Consider the following 12,220-nt stretch of genomic DNA (forward strand, 5'->3'; position numbering starts at 1 on the left):
TGAGACTGACCTTGACGGTTGTTAGCGATTAAAAAGCATTCAAACCGTTCAAGAAATGCCTCCCAGGTTTCACCTCCAACCCCAAAAGGGGCAAACATTGGCATTCCGGCCATAGCAGTTGGTTGGAGTGTAGACGATGTGACTAGAAGTGGCAGTTGGTTCCTTTTTCTTCTGGTTACAGGTCCCCAGTCCTCGTCGCCAGTATTATATCTTCAGGAATGAGACAGAGGCTCGTGTCCAGTAACTCTGTAACCAATTTATTTTAACACAACTTGTAACAGTAACAGAAAACAACCAGGCAGGGTGCTGGTTTAACAATGTAGCAACAGAAGGATGATCTGTGTAGAAAGAGGCAGAGAAGCAGCTCCAGCTGGACTGGAGTGTTCGTTTGCTCTGGTGCTGAACAACTGACAGTTTGAACGAGTCTGCCTTTTATAGTTCCGCAGACTCGCGCGCCTGACAGCCCGGCAACTGACAGGCGCGTCTGATTGGCTAAGACGCGCCTGGCTGCTGCCGAGCTGTCATTCGTAACAGCGAGGACTAACTTTTACTATACAACACAAGGATTTTGCAGAGACCCGAAAATCAACTTGCCAGCAGCACATGCTTGGTGGATCGCAGCTGGGGCTCCCGTGCCAGAGAGGCCTCTGCATGTCACCTGTGGCACACATGCGTTAGATTCGCCATCATGAGCTTATATCATCCCAGACAAATGGTTGTTCAATCTTTTCTTGAAAACCTCCAGCAACCTTTTCTATTGACTAATTGTTCTCATTGTCAGGACATTCTTCCTTATTTCCAATTTGAATTTCCATCTGATGGGCTTCCACCCATTACTTCTTGTTCTGCCCTCAGGTGCTATGGAGAGGAAATTGACACCCTCTTCTCTGCAACTGTTTCCCCTGAGCCTTCTTTTCATTAGAATAAACATACATTGCAGTGGGCGGGGGGGGGGGAGAGAAGAGTAACATGAGTAACTCTAGCCAAAAATGTTCCCAGCCCCCTTACTCACCTCCCCCCTCCACTGTTTACCTAGTTCCCTTGTATGATTCATTATACGATTTAGCCTCCAGACCCCTTATTATTTTTGTCACTCTTCTCTGCACTCTTTCTAGGGCTTCAGCATCTTTTTTTTATCATGGTGACCAGAAGTAGATGCAGTTTTCGGGTGAGGCCTCCCTAGCCCAATATGGGATGGTCCTGTCACTTCCACAGAGCAGTACTATCGCTTTCAGAAATAAAAGGTTAAATCTTTTTAAGAGTCAGATTGCACAGGGAGTTTGGTGGGCACTAAGGGAGTTAACAGTATATTAGAGAGGCCTTGCCTATGAAGTAGATCAGTGTTGGCTAACTTTTTCCAGACAGAGTGCCCAAAGCACGCGCCCGAACCCCCAAAATGCAATGCGCTTATGCCCCCCACCCATGTGCCCCACCCCTATGTATGTGCATGCCCCCACACATACGCCCCTCCCTTGCACATGCATGCATGCCTCTGTATGCTCCCCATCTCTCTGTGCATGTGTGTGCCCACTGTACATGCCATGCCCCGCACATGCACACACAGCCCCCCGCATACTCTCCTCCCTTCCGTGCATGCATGCACCCAATGCATGTGCCCTGCCCCCATGCATGAGCAGCAGAGACCCGAAGCCCAGCTGGCTGGCGGGATGCACGCGTGCAACTGCAGCAGAGCTGAACTGGGATGACAGCTTGCGTGCCCACAGAGAGGGTACTGCGTGCCCACCTCTGGTTTGCCATCACAGAACTAGATGAATAAACAATCAGTTCTAGTCTCAGGATGCTTCCTCTGTTCCATTGGCCCCTGTCCCCATCATAAATCTGCATTGGATGGATTGTTTTCTCTGGCATTTTTGTTACTCCCCCACAGTTCCGGTGCTGATGGTTAGGGAGGGCCTGAAATGATGCCTTTAGTCCTTCTGCAAAGCGCAAGAATGAACTGCACCACTCTTACTGACTTTCCCCAATATAGGTTACTCACCCACATAAAAACTCTCTTCACGCTTCACCGACTTCATAGTTATACTGCAGAGTAGTCACTGCGTGGATAACTCTCCTTTCCTGACTGAATGGAGATTATTGCTGGGTAGTGAGGGCAAAAAAGGGGGGACTTCTTGCAGGTGGGAAAAGGGAGAGGAAAAGACTACAGCCTCCTAGTCCTTTCACAGTGTGCCGGGCTCCATAATTGAATGTTTTTGCCATAAGATCAGGAGCTTTCAGTGTGCTTTAATCAGTGAGTTAGAGCTTAAAATACTCAGCTTTACGTCGTTATTTTCAAGGATTTCATTGTGAAGGACTAAGTTATTTTCTCTCAAATGTGTTTGACATAAAAGCAATGCCTTTTCTTTTGCTGCTTGATCGTTCATAAAAGATTGTTCTCTTTACAGTCCAAAATTAGAAAGAGCCAGGAAGTTAATCTTTTCCAACTAATTTTATTAAAAGGCTTCCATGATTCATAATAGGTTTTGCCTTTGAATAATATTTGTTAGTCAGAAAAAATAAGCAAACTCCTCCTACAATGCAGCAAGCTAAATAAGGGTTTAAAATTGACAATTCACGGCTGAAAGTTTGATCCTGTATCTGTTTTAAATTATGTCCTGCTGGATTATGTAGGGATGATGTAAAAGTGAAGATAGAATCTTTCTGATCCAACAGCCTATATATTATATGTGCATCCTTCCCTCTGCCCTTTCCATTTAAATGCTGAAATTCTCTCATTCATCTTTCGGGTGTACAATGTTAAACCACAGCCTATTGAATCATGGCTTGCTGAACAAACACATTTAGCTAGGTTTACCTACAACATAAGCCATGATTGTACCTTAATGACTGGATCAACGGTGGGTTCCTGCCAGTTCGCACCTATTCAGTAGAACCGGTTCATCAAATCTACCGAACCGGTTAGAAGCGGTTCCACCAGTGGACCCAGAAGAGGTTCCAAAAAATTTTTAAACCCACCATTAGTCCTTGAATATGATTATTCTACACTATCATGCTCATATTTATAAAACTCTGTGCCTCTGTGAAAGGTAAGGATGACTACTGCATTTGTGGTACAATCAGAACATTGCATGTGTTGAAGTTGTTTTAACGCAAACCAAAGATGCCTTTTAAAAAACAAGTTTACATCATATTCTTATGCATGCCAGTGCTGTGTGTGAGGTAATTTAAGGTGGTTCTGACAAGTGTTGTCGGCATCTTCGTATCCGGTCACATGGGTGGCAAGCCACTCCCACAAAGGAGGCCACACCCACAAAGTAGGTTCGAACAATTTTTGAAACCCACCACTGGGCTGGATCACAACAACAGCCTACCATATACTAGCAAACCACATCATGGTTTGTGATAAGTGATGCACTGGAAACAAGAGGATTTAGGACTCAAGTCCAAACCTTTATTCAGCTGTTGGAAGAAATGCCCATCTGGGTTCAGTTCCAAGTGGGAAGAAAGGCACTGGAACCATGGAGACTGCTTGGAAAGATGGTTTAATGGTGGACAGGACCACATGGTTTGAGGTCCTGGGCAAAAAAAACACATGGGTGAGAGAGGGAGAGAGGTTTATACCCTCTGTTGGGCTTTGAACTTGCTTCCTGTTCCTGAGGCAAGAATTGTATCCTGATTGGTTGTCAGACTCCCATGAGGTCATACAGGGGTAACTTTGTAGATTGTCTTGAGTCCCAGGTTTGGTTGAATCTTGCTGGGTGATGTAATCTTCTCAGGTGTCATGTGATGAGATGGGTAGAGGGCTAATCCTATTATGTCCTGAGGGGGAAGGTCTTTTGTGTTGTAAATAAGGTGGCCCAGCCTTTTGGGGGCTATTAAGAAAGGTGGGAGCTGCTTTCCAAGAGCATGTTTCTCCTTTTCTCATCCAGGGAGGTATAATATTCTGTCTTTTTAATATTCATTAAGAAGAGGGGTAGGTGCTAACTTTCTACACAGCCATGCAATTCCCTGATGAGCTCTTAGTCATAACAAAAACTAATCATCAGAGATAATAACAGATTGTTTCAACTATCAAAATATACTTAAATGTGCTATTATCTATTACAGTTAGTCCCTGACTTACCACTGTTTGTTTAGCAATTGTTCAAAGTTATAACAACACTGAAAAAATGTGGATTACAATCAGTCCTTGTAGCAACAGCACTTAGACTTATATACCACTTCACAGTGCTTTACAGCCCTCTCTAAGTGGATTACAGAGTCAGCCTCTTGCCCCCAACAATCTCGGTCCTCGTTTTACTGACCTCGGAAGGATGGAAGGCTGGGTGAACCTGGATCCACTCAGAATTGAACTCCTGGAGTGAGCAGTGAGTTAGCCCTGCAATACTGCATTCTAATCACTGCACCCCCATGACTCTTATATTTATGATTATCACAGCATCCATATTATGACAGAATCAAAATTTGGGCACTTGGCAACCAGCATGTATGTTCAAAAGATGAAGCATCACGAGATCATGTGGTTACAATTTCTGATCTTCCCAGCCAGCTTCCAACAAGCAAGATAAATGAGGGAAGCTGGATTCACTTAACAACTGTATGATTCATTTAAAATTGCAGTGACTTGCTTAATAACTGTGGCCAAAATTTTATATCATAAAACCGGGTGTGAATTATTAACAACCACCTTGCTATGAAATAGAAATGCTGATCCCAGTTGTGGTTTTAATTCAAGGACTTCCTGTACTGGGGTGGTTTTAAAAAGTGAAAAAATGGAAAGTGATCCAAGACAGGGCACAATCTTGAATTTCAGGAGTTGGTTGTCTGATCGGTATCAGAGCAAAAGGCACCAGATTTATTTACAGGATTCTGGTGGGTCAGTGGCTAAGATGCTGAGCTTGTCGATCGGAAGGTTAGCAATTCAGCAGTTCGAACCCCTAGTGCCACGTAACGGAGTAAGTTCCCATTACTTGTCCCAGCTTCTGCCAGCTTAGAGTTCGAAAGCATGTAAAAATGCAAGTAGAAAAATAGGGACCACCTTGGTGAGAAGGTAACAGTGTTCTGTGCACCTTTGGCATTTAGTCATGCCGGCCACATGATCACGGAGACATTTTTGGACAGCGCTGGCTTTTTGGCTTTGAAACGGAGATGTGCACCGCCCCCTAGAATTGGGAACGACTAGCACATATGTGCGAGGGGAACCTTTACCTTTAATTTTCCTTACCTGCCACAGCCTCCCCTGGAGGACCAGGGCATGGGAGTTGCACACATAGCACTACTTGTGTATTTCCTAAGTTACTCCATCTCTGTGTTGCGATCAAAGGAAGATGAATGAATGGTTGGTTTTGCAAGCTATTGAGAGTGCTTTCTTCAGTGTTCATTTCAATTTATAAGAATGCATCATAGCGATAGGGAGGGCATCCAGCCATTAAACACTCTGCTAGCTCTATTCAGTTGCCCAGACTCCACCCCGCGAGGGATTATCAGGTCATTAAAAGATGATGATGATGATTGTGAGGCACCATAGAGTTCATTGGGTCTTCTGTTTTAAGTTCAGTCTCATCCATCATGTGCTTCAAGGGAAGATTTGTTTCAACAGCAATAAAAGCTTGCCATGTTCATCCCTGTGCAAGAGAGTTACTGTTGCGATGGCTTCTTTCCTGCCTTTTCAGAAATGCATTAAGTCCTGGGATAGTTCTGCAGCTTGCATTATTCACGACACGTTTTGTTTTGCTTTCAGGGAGAGGCTGAGATCCTCCCTTACGTGCCGAAGAATGTAATCTCGCAGCTGCCTCATTTGTCAAACTGCATTTTTCTCTCTCTCCTCTTCCTATTCTTAGAGCCCAGAGGCAGTTTTGTCTAACAAAAATTAAGTTAGCAGATTTCTGCACTTCTAGATGATTGAGTTTTGCCTGCACAAGAGAAGCTGTCTGGTTCTTTTCTCACATATGGGGCAAATCAGCCTCTCTCTCTCCCTCTCTCTGAGCTCAGCCTTTTAAGACGGTAACCAGAACTGCAGCCAAGAGTCAGTTTCTGGAGACACTGGCAGGCGCCTTCTGGTGCACAAAATGCCGCAGGAATTGACAAGCCCTGACTTCCAGGATGTGTTTCATCGCAACCCCCATTTCTGTGGATTCCTTCAGAACCTAGGAAATTGTAACATGTGTCAGCAATAAACCACTGAGAAACAAGGTCTGATTTCCAATTGTTTGGGGGAAAGAAGAAAAGGTTACATTTATTTCTTTAGGGGTTTTTTTCTTCCTTCTGTTCAATCATCTCTGATTCCGAGAGGCTCAGACAAGTCCCTGAAGTTTTCTTGGCAAGCTTTTCAGAAGAAGTTTGCCATTGTCTCTTTTCTAGGGCTGGAAGAAACTGACTGGTCCAAGATCACCCAGCTGGCTTTGTGCTTAAGGTGGGGCTAGAATTCAAAGACTTCCAAATTCTTGCCTGATGCCTTAACCACTACTGGCCCTAAGGTATTAGCAAAAAGAAAGAAAATGAAAACAAAACAAGATTTGCTGCTTGCCCCAAAATTCTAACACTCCCCTTGTGGAGCCCTGACCATTTAGGTGATGTTGTCAGCACAAGCTTTAGCATCCCACCCAATGAATACATAAGAGAGTCTTTTGACTGCCATCAGATGGCATGGCATTGGGTACATAGATCAGTGTTTCTCAACCTTAGCAATTTTAAGCTGTGTGAATTGCAACTCCCAAAATTCCTCAGCCACCCTTGCAAGTTGAATTGAGAGGGACTGCCCAAGGTCACCCAGTGAGTTTCCACAGATTAGGCTGGATTAATAATTTATAATATTTGAGAATGCTTAATGCAACCTGTCATTAAGGAGTTAGAAGTAGGTTTTCTTCCCCCTTCTTCTTTGGGCAGGTGATTTTGAACCTAATAATTGTGCAACCTTAAGCTTTTTCAGACAGTGGTCCAAATGAGATGTGAAATTGTTTGTATCAAATGTGGATTTTTAATTAAATAGGAATCCTGGGATAGAGCATTGGCCCATGGTAGGTATAGAAGGAAAGTAACAAAAAAACCCATTCATATTAGTGATTGAAGGACTATGATATCTGGAGTTGGCAAAAGGCCATAAGAAAAGGATTATTTCAAGAATGAAGTAGTGCTGAAGTATGAATTGACAAAGGCAATTTTAGGCTGCATCAACTCAGTTTCAAATCACCGTGACAATTTATTCAATCTTGGTTAAAACCTGCTTTGAGTACTATGATCAGTTCTGGATATTATGCCTTAAGAAGGATTCAAACAAATTAGAATAGCCTGGGTTTTTTTAATCATTCCAAAATAGAGAACTTGGAAAGATATTTTAAATTACAGGAAGGCAAATTCCAGTTAAATAAAGATTGTATTTTCAAGCAGTTAAGCAATAGCACTTAGACTTATATACCGCTTCCCAGTGCTTTATAGCCCACTCTAAGCAGTTTACAGAGTCAGCATATTGCCCACGACATTCTGGGTCCTCATTTTACCAACCTCAAAAGGATGGAAGGCTGAGTCAACCTTGAGCCTGGTGAGATTTGAACTGCCAAATTGCAGACAGCAGGTGATCAGCAGAAGTAGCCTGCAGTACTGCACTCTAACCACTGCGCCACCGCGGCTCTTAAGAGCAATTTGACAATGGAACTGATTGAAAGACATGGTGGAGTCTCCTGCTGCATTCCTGTTCAAGCAGAGGCTGGATGACCATTGGCCATGCTTTAATTTGCATTCCTGCTCAGAGCAGTGAGTCAGCCTCAGTAATCTAAATGGCCCTTTTAACTCCAGGAGTCTAGAATTATTGACAGATCTACGGATGACCAGATTTGTTTTGACATTTTTAGTTCAAAATGCCATTGCCCAGCCTGTAAAGTATGAATCTCACCAGGCTTAGGGTTCACTTAGCCTTCCATCCTTCCCAGGTCAGTAAAATGAGGACCCAGATTGTTGGTGGCAATGTGTTATTGACTCTGTAAACTGCTTAGAGGGGGCTGTAGAGCACTGTGAAGCGGTATATAAGTCTAAGTTGCTGTTGCTATTGCCATTTCATTCTATATTGTACACAGTAAGGTTTAGTAAGTTTTATGGCTTAGAATGTGACATCCAAAAATGAAAGAACTGTCAAACTGGAAATCTAGGTTACAAGAAACTTACAAGTCGTTACAATGACTTGGAATTGCTACAATTTCATTTTGGATGGCATGATAACCTAGAAAGCATGAACACATGCTATATGCCGGTGTTGGGATATGTCAGTGGTGAAATTCAATTTTTTTACTACCGGTTCTGTGGGCATGGCTTGGTGGGCATGGCAGGGGAAGGATATTGCAAAATCTCCATTCCCACTCCACTCTGAGGTGGTATCTGCCAGTTCTCTGAACTACTCAAAATTTCTGCTACTGGTTCTCCAGAACCTGTCAGAACATGCTGAATTTCACCCCCTGGGATTTTATCTGTGCTATGTGTCAAAATTGCAGTGTCTGAAACTTAGCTTAATTAGTCCCACAAACATCTGCTACTAACCAGAACAACAAAACAAAAGGCCAAATGATATTACAACACACATTTTGTTACCTGACCCTCCCTGCACACACCTATGGCTAGTAATTGGACTAGCTGGAATGTTTGTGATGATAGTAGAATGAAGCAACCGGAACTGGAAAAGTAATGATTTGGATCTTGTACTTTCTCAGTACAGCCTTTCCTGATTTTACACCCATTTAGATCTGCTGTGATTGCATCTTCCAGAAATGCTGAAGGCTAAATAGGCTGGATAAACCTGCTATGGCATTTGCACACGCTACACACAATTCAGCACATGATATACCAGAGGGAATTTTAATAAGACTCAATGACTGAATCACCCAAGAATAACAAAACTGCTGCCACCGGTCAATATCCATCTGCCTAATTCTTAAACTGAGTTCTGGATTTGATTTAAAGATGTTTTTTTTTTCTGTGAACCATCTAACAAAGTACAAAAAACATTTTCTTTTGTTTTTATTTTTTTTTAAAAGGAATTTATTGTGGTTATTTTCACCTACTGCTGGACAAGTGTACAAATGTAAATCATTTACATACCAATGTGTTGAGCATTAAATTTATAATCCATCCCTGGTCTTTAACATCACTGTCCTTTTTAGTGTACAGGTGGGTGAGAAAAAAATTATTAAATCATATTCACAGAATATACATGGTCGTGCAATCACCAGCTCTAAGCCAGCGGTATAGACACCGTCCCATTCGCTCTACTCCTGCTCCTGAAGTGAATGTTTGAATCAGTCACGTCTTCAGCATGCTCTTCACTTTTCTTCTCTTTTAAATTGTTGATAAATCTCAGTGTAATTTCATCCCATTCCTCAGGAAGAAGCATTAGCAGGAACCCAAGGCAGATGAAGATGGTGGCTCCCAATCGGACGACACTAAAAATCACCTCACGTTTGAGGAGATCAACAGCTGGGGGATGGGGGATGCAAAAAGAATGAATCAAAATATCCCTTCTCTATTTGTCAACTCAATGACGGGGAAGGGAGACAAAAGGAGACAACCATTTTAATAATTTTTCAGTGTAAAGGAGGAAACGTTTTCAACCTAGTTATGTTATTTTTGGATGGTGCCCACAATTTTTTCTGGCCACCATCAATCACCAGAAAAACAGACTGCATGGCTGCCCATCTTGAACATAAGGATTTCCCCAAGAATTGGAATTCAGCAGAAGAATCTTTCACTGACTTTGGGGTCCCTAATTCAGTTTGCTAAAACAACCCTTTTCGCTCTCTCACACTGAATCTATAGTATAGGACAGGGGTCTCCAACCTTGGCAACTTTAAGTCTTGTGGACTTCAAATCTGAGAGTTCTGGGATTCTGGGAGCTGAAGTCCACAAGTCTTAAAGTTGCCAAGGTTGGAGACCCCTAGTGTAATAGGACACACTGGTATCATCAGTTTTGTTCACCTGAAATCACAGCAATGATAGAATATGACAGGAGTTATATTATATTAGAGTTAGGATAAAGGTCTGCCTGTCTTGCAGAAATGTGTTCCTCCCACCAGCTGATTTGGGGTGACCACTGTGGAACATTCATAGGCATCCTGATTTCTTGGAGCTTCAGTGTATGAAGATCAGGAGACAGTTTAATAGCTAAGCAGGCTATGAAAATCAGTTTGGCTGAGGAGCAGGCAAAACACATCTCAGTCAGGGCCTAAGGTGATGAGAGGCTGTTACATCTTCCAAGAACTTTAGAGGCTAATGGGCCATGGATCAAAGTCAAAGAAGCACACAGGCACATGCATTTTATGTAGTGCTTGGGAGTAATTAGTTAAAGCTGGATTTCTGTCTCCACTAGAATTTGCATATATGCTGAAGAGGTGTATATCTAGTTAAATTCACTCTTAGCATCTCTCAGAATGTTCTCTGCTTGCCCTGATTAATCTCGCATCCTTTTGCACTAGGATGGCATTCCCTTCTCTGTGCTATTCCTTGGAAATTTTTTATGAAGAATCTGGTGTTTCCTCTATAGAAGTACTGGAGATCTATTCCAACAGTACAGAAGAAACTAATAAAATGAATTTATCGCTATACTTTTTTAAAAAAAAAAATCATTGCCATCCATCATTTGTACCTGCATTGCCAGGAACACTGAGTACTGTCCCAATAGATATTAAGATTGGATATGTAAGCACAACACCAACATTCACCAAAATGTTGAAAGCTATGAAAGAAAAAAGAAAAGGAGAAAGTGAAGACCTCTCTCACACAATAACTAGATTTCAACCTGCAAGACTGAAATTAACTCATTTAAATCCCGATAAACTTATCTAAACCATCCTCTTTTTGCAGTACCCAGCATCTGATCGTCCGGTGTATGTATGTATATGTGTGTGTATGTATTACAAAATGCTGAATTACACAATGCTACTAAATTTGTAACTTCTACGTTAAAAAGTGGCATTTTAGTACTAAACAAGTTAGGAGAAACTGTTGATTGGAGGTGGTTGGTGCACTAACAGAGATGGTAACCCAGCTCTCCCCCTCCAAACCCTTGTTTTTTAATTTCTTTTAATTTTTCTAATTTTAATCTCTCTCTCTCTCCCTCCCTCCCTCCCTCCCTCCCTCCCTCCCTCCCTCCCTCCCTCTCTCTCTCTCTCTCTGTGTGTACCATTCAGAAGCATCTTGAATCATGAGATGGGCAGCAAACAAATTTGATAAATAAATAAACTTTCCTCCTCTAAGGATTCTCTTCTATCTAAAAAGATGCCCAGAAATTTATGCAGCTGCAGAATGAAAAGGCCAGATTTTCTTATAAACTGACAAAGAGTAAACCAAAATGACCCAAAGATTCTGCTGCAAGTAAAGTTGAAAGAAGCACTGGGATACGGAAACATTTGCTCAGACACGTACCCAGCCAGAGGCCTGCAATTCCACACAGAAAGCCCCATGGCACAGCTGAAAAGGGTGACCAGTATTCCACTTTGGTAAAGTACAAGATGATGGGAGTGATGGAAAGGAAAATCAAGTTGAAGAAGCCAAGGGTAGAGATGAAGTGAGCAGCTTCACCGAAGTTGGCAGTTCCAAGAAACATCTTAAACAAAACCTAAAAAGAAAGGAAAACAATTGAGCATACATACCATGAAGGGTCTCTGGGGATTCCCATCCAGGTGAGAATCTCTGGAGATCAGTCATCCAGGTCATAGTTGTCCCAAAGGTGCTTTTTCAAGAGGCAACTGTTTTTCTTTCTCTTGAAAAAGCACCCTTGGGACAATGCCATGAAATATATTCAGAAATGGTCTCAGTGGAATCACATGGCAGGGATCCATTGTTGGAAAGTCCATTTTGACTAAGGCTTTCTGTGTCTCTCTGAATTGTTTGCGTTTACAAAAACTGATCTTCAGATTCATCTTTGGCCCTTCACTTTCTCACTTCTTTCCACAATCACTAGTTCTTAGGGAGTTAAGAAAAGTGATATGCTGTCAGACCTGGAAGCCATCTTTTACACTGGGCCTTCAGGCCTGCCACATTTTCTACTGTGGGAAAATGGGAGGGGGGTTATATAGAGCATGTGTGAAAAACATAGTCAAAATAACACTCTTTTCTCAGAGAGTCAAGGACACCTGGCCCTGCAGCTGCGATGATGTGACTGGGAGGCATCTCCAGTTTTGGATGGTGCCTGATTGGATCATGTGATGGACGTGTGGGTGCTGGGCAGGGGTTTGAACTGGGTGGGGAAAACCTGGAAATTTTCAGATTCAGGTTTTCC

The 12,220-nt window shown here is 42.5% G+C and overlaps 1 protein-coding gene across 1 annotated transcript in view; it reads right to left on the bottom strand.

Moving 5' to 3' along the window:
- Positions 1 to 9,178: 9,178 nt before the first annotated feature.
- Positions 9,179 to 12,220, bottom strand: part of LOC116519422 (solute carrier family 35 member F4-like) — a 37,372-nt gene continuing 34,330 nt past the window's right edge. Inside the window, exons 6-8 of the mRNA XM_032233282.1 lie at positions 11,365 to 11,557; positions 10,586 to 10,675; positions 9,179 to 9,420 (exon numbers count right to left, since the gene is read on the bottom strand). Coding sequence (XP_032089173.1) covers positions 9,179 to 9,420; positions 10,586 to 10,675; positions 11,365 to 11,557 — 525 coding nt within the window. The remainder of the gene's footprint in view (positions 9,421 to 10,585; positions 10,676 to 11,364; positions 11,558 to 12,220) is intronic.

The sequence above is a fragment of the Thamnophis elegans genome, chromosome 1, assembly GCF_009769535.1.
Source record: "Thamnophis elegans isolate rThaEle1 chromosome 1, rThaEle1.pri, whole genome shotgun sequence".
NCBI classification, from domain to species: Eukaryota; Metazoa; Chordata; class Lepidosauria; order Squamata; family Colubridae; genus Thamnophis; species Thamnophis elegans.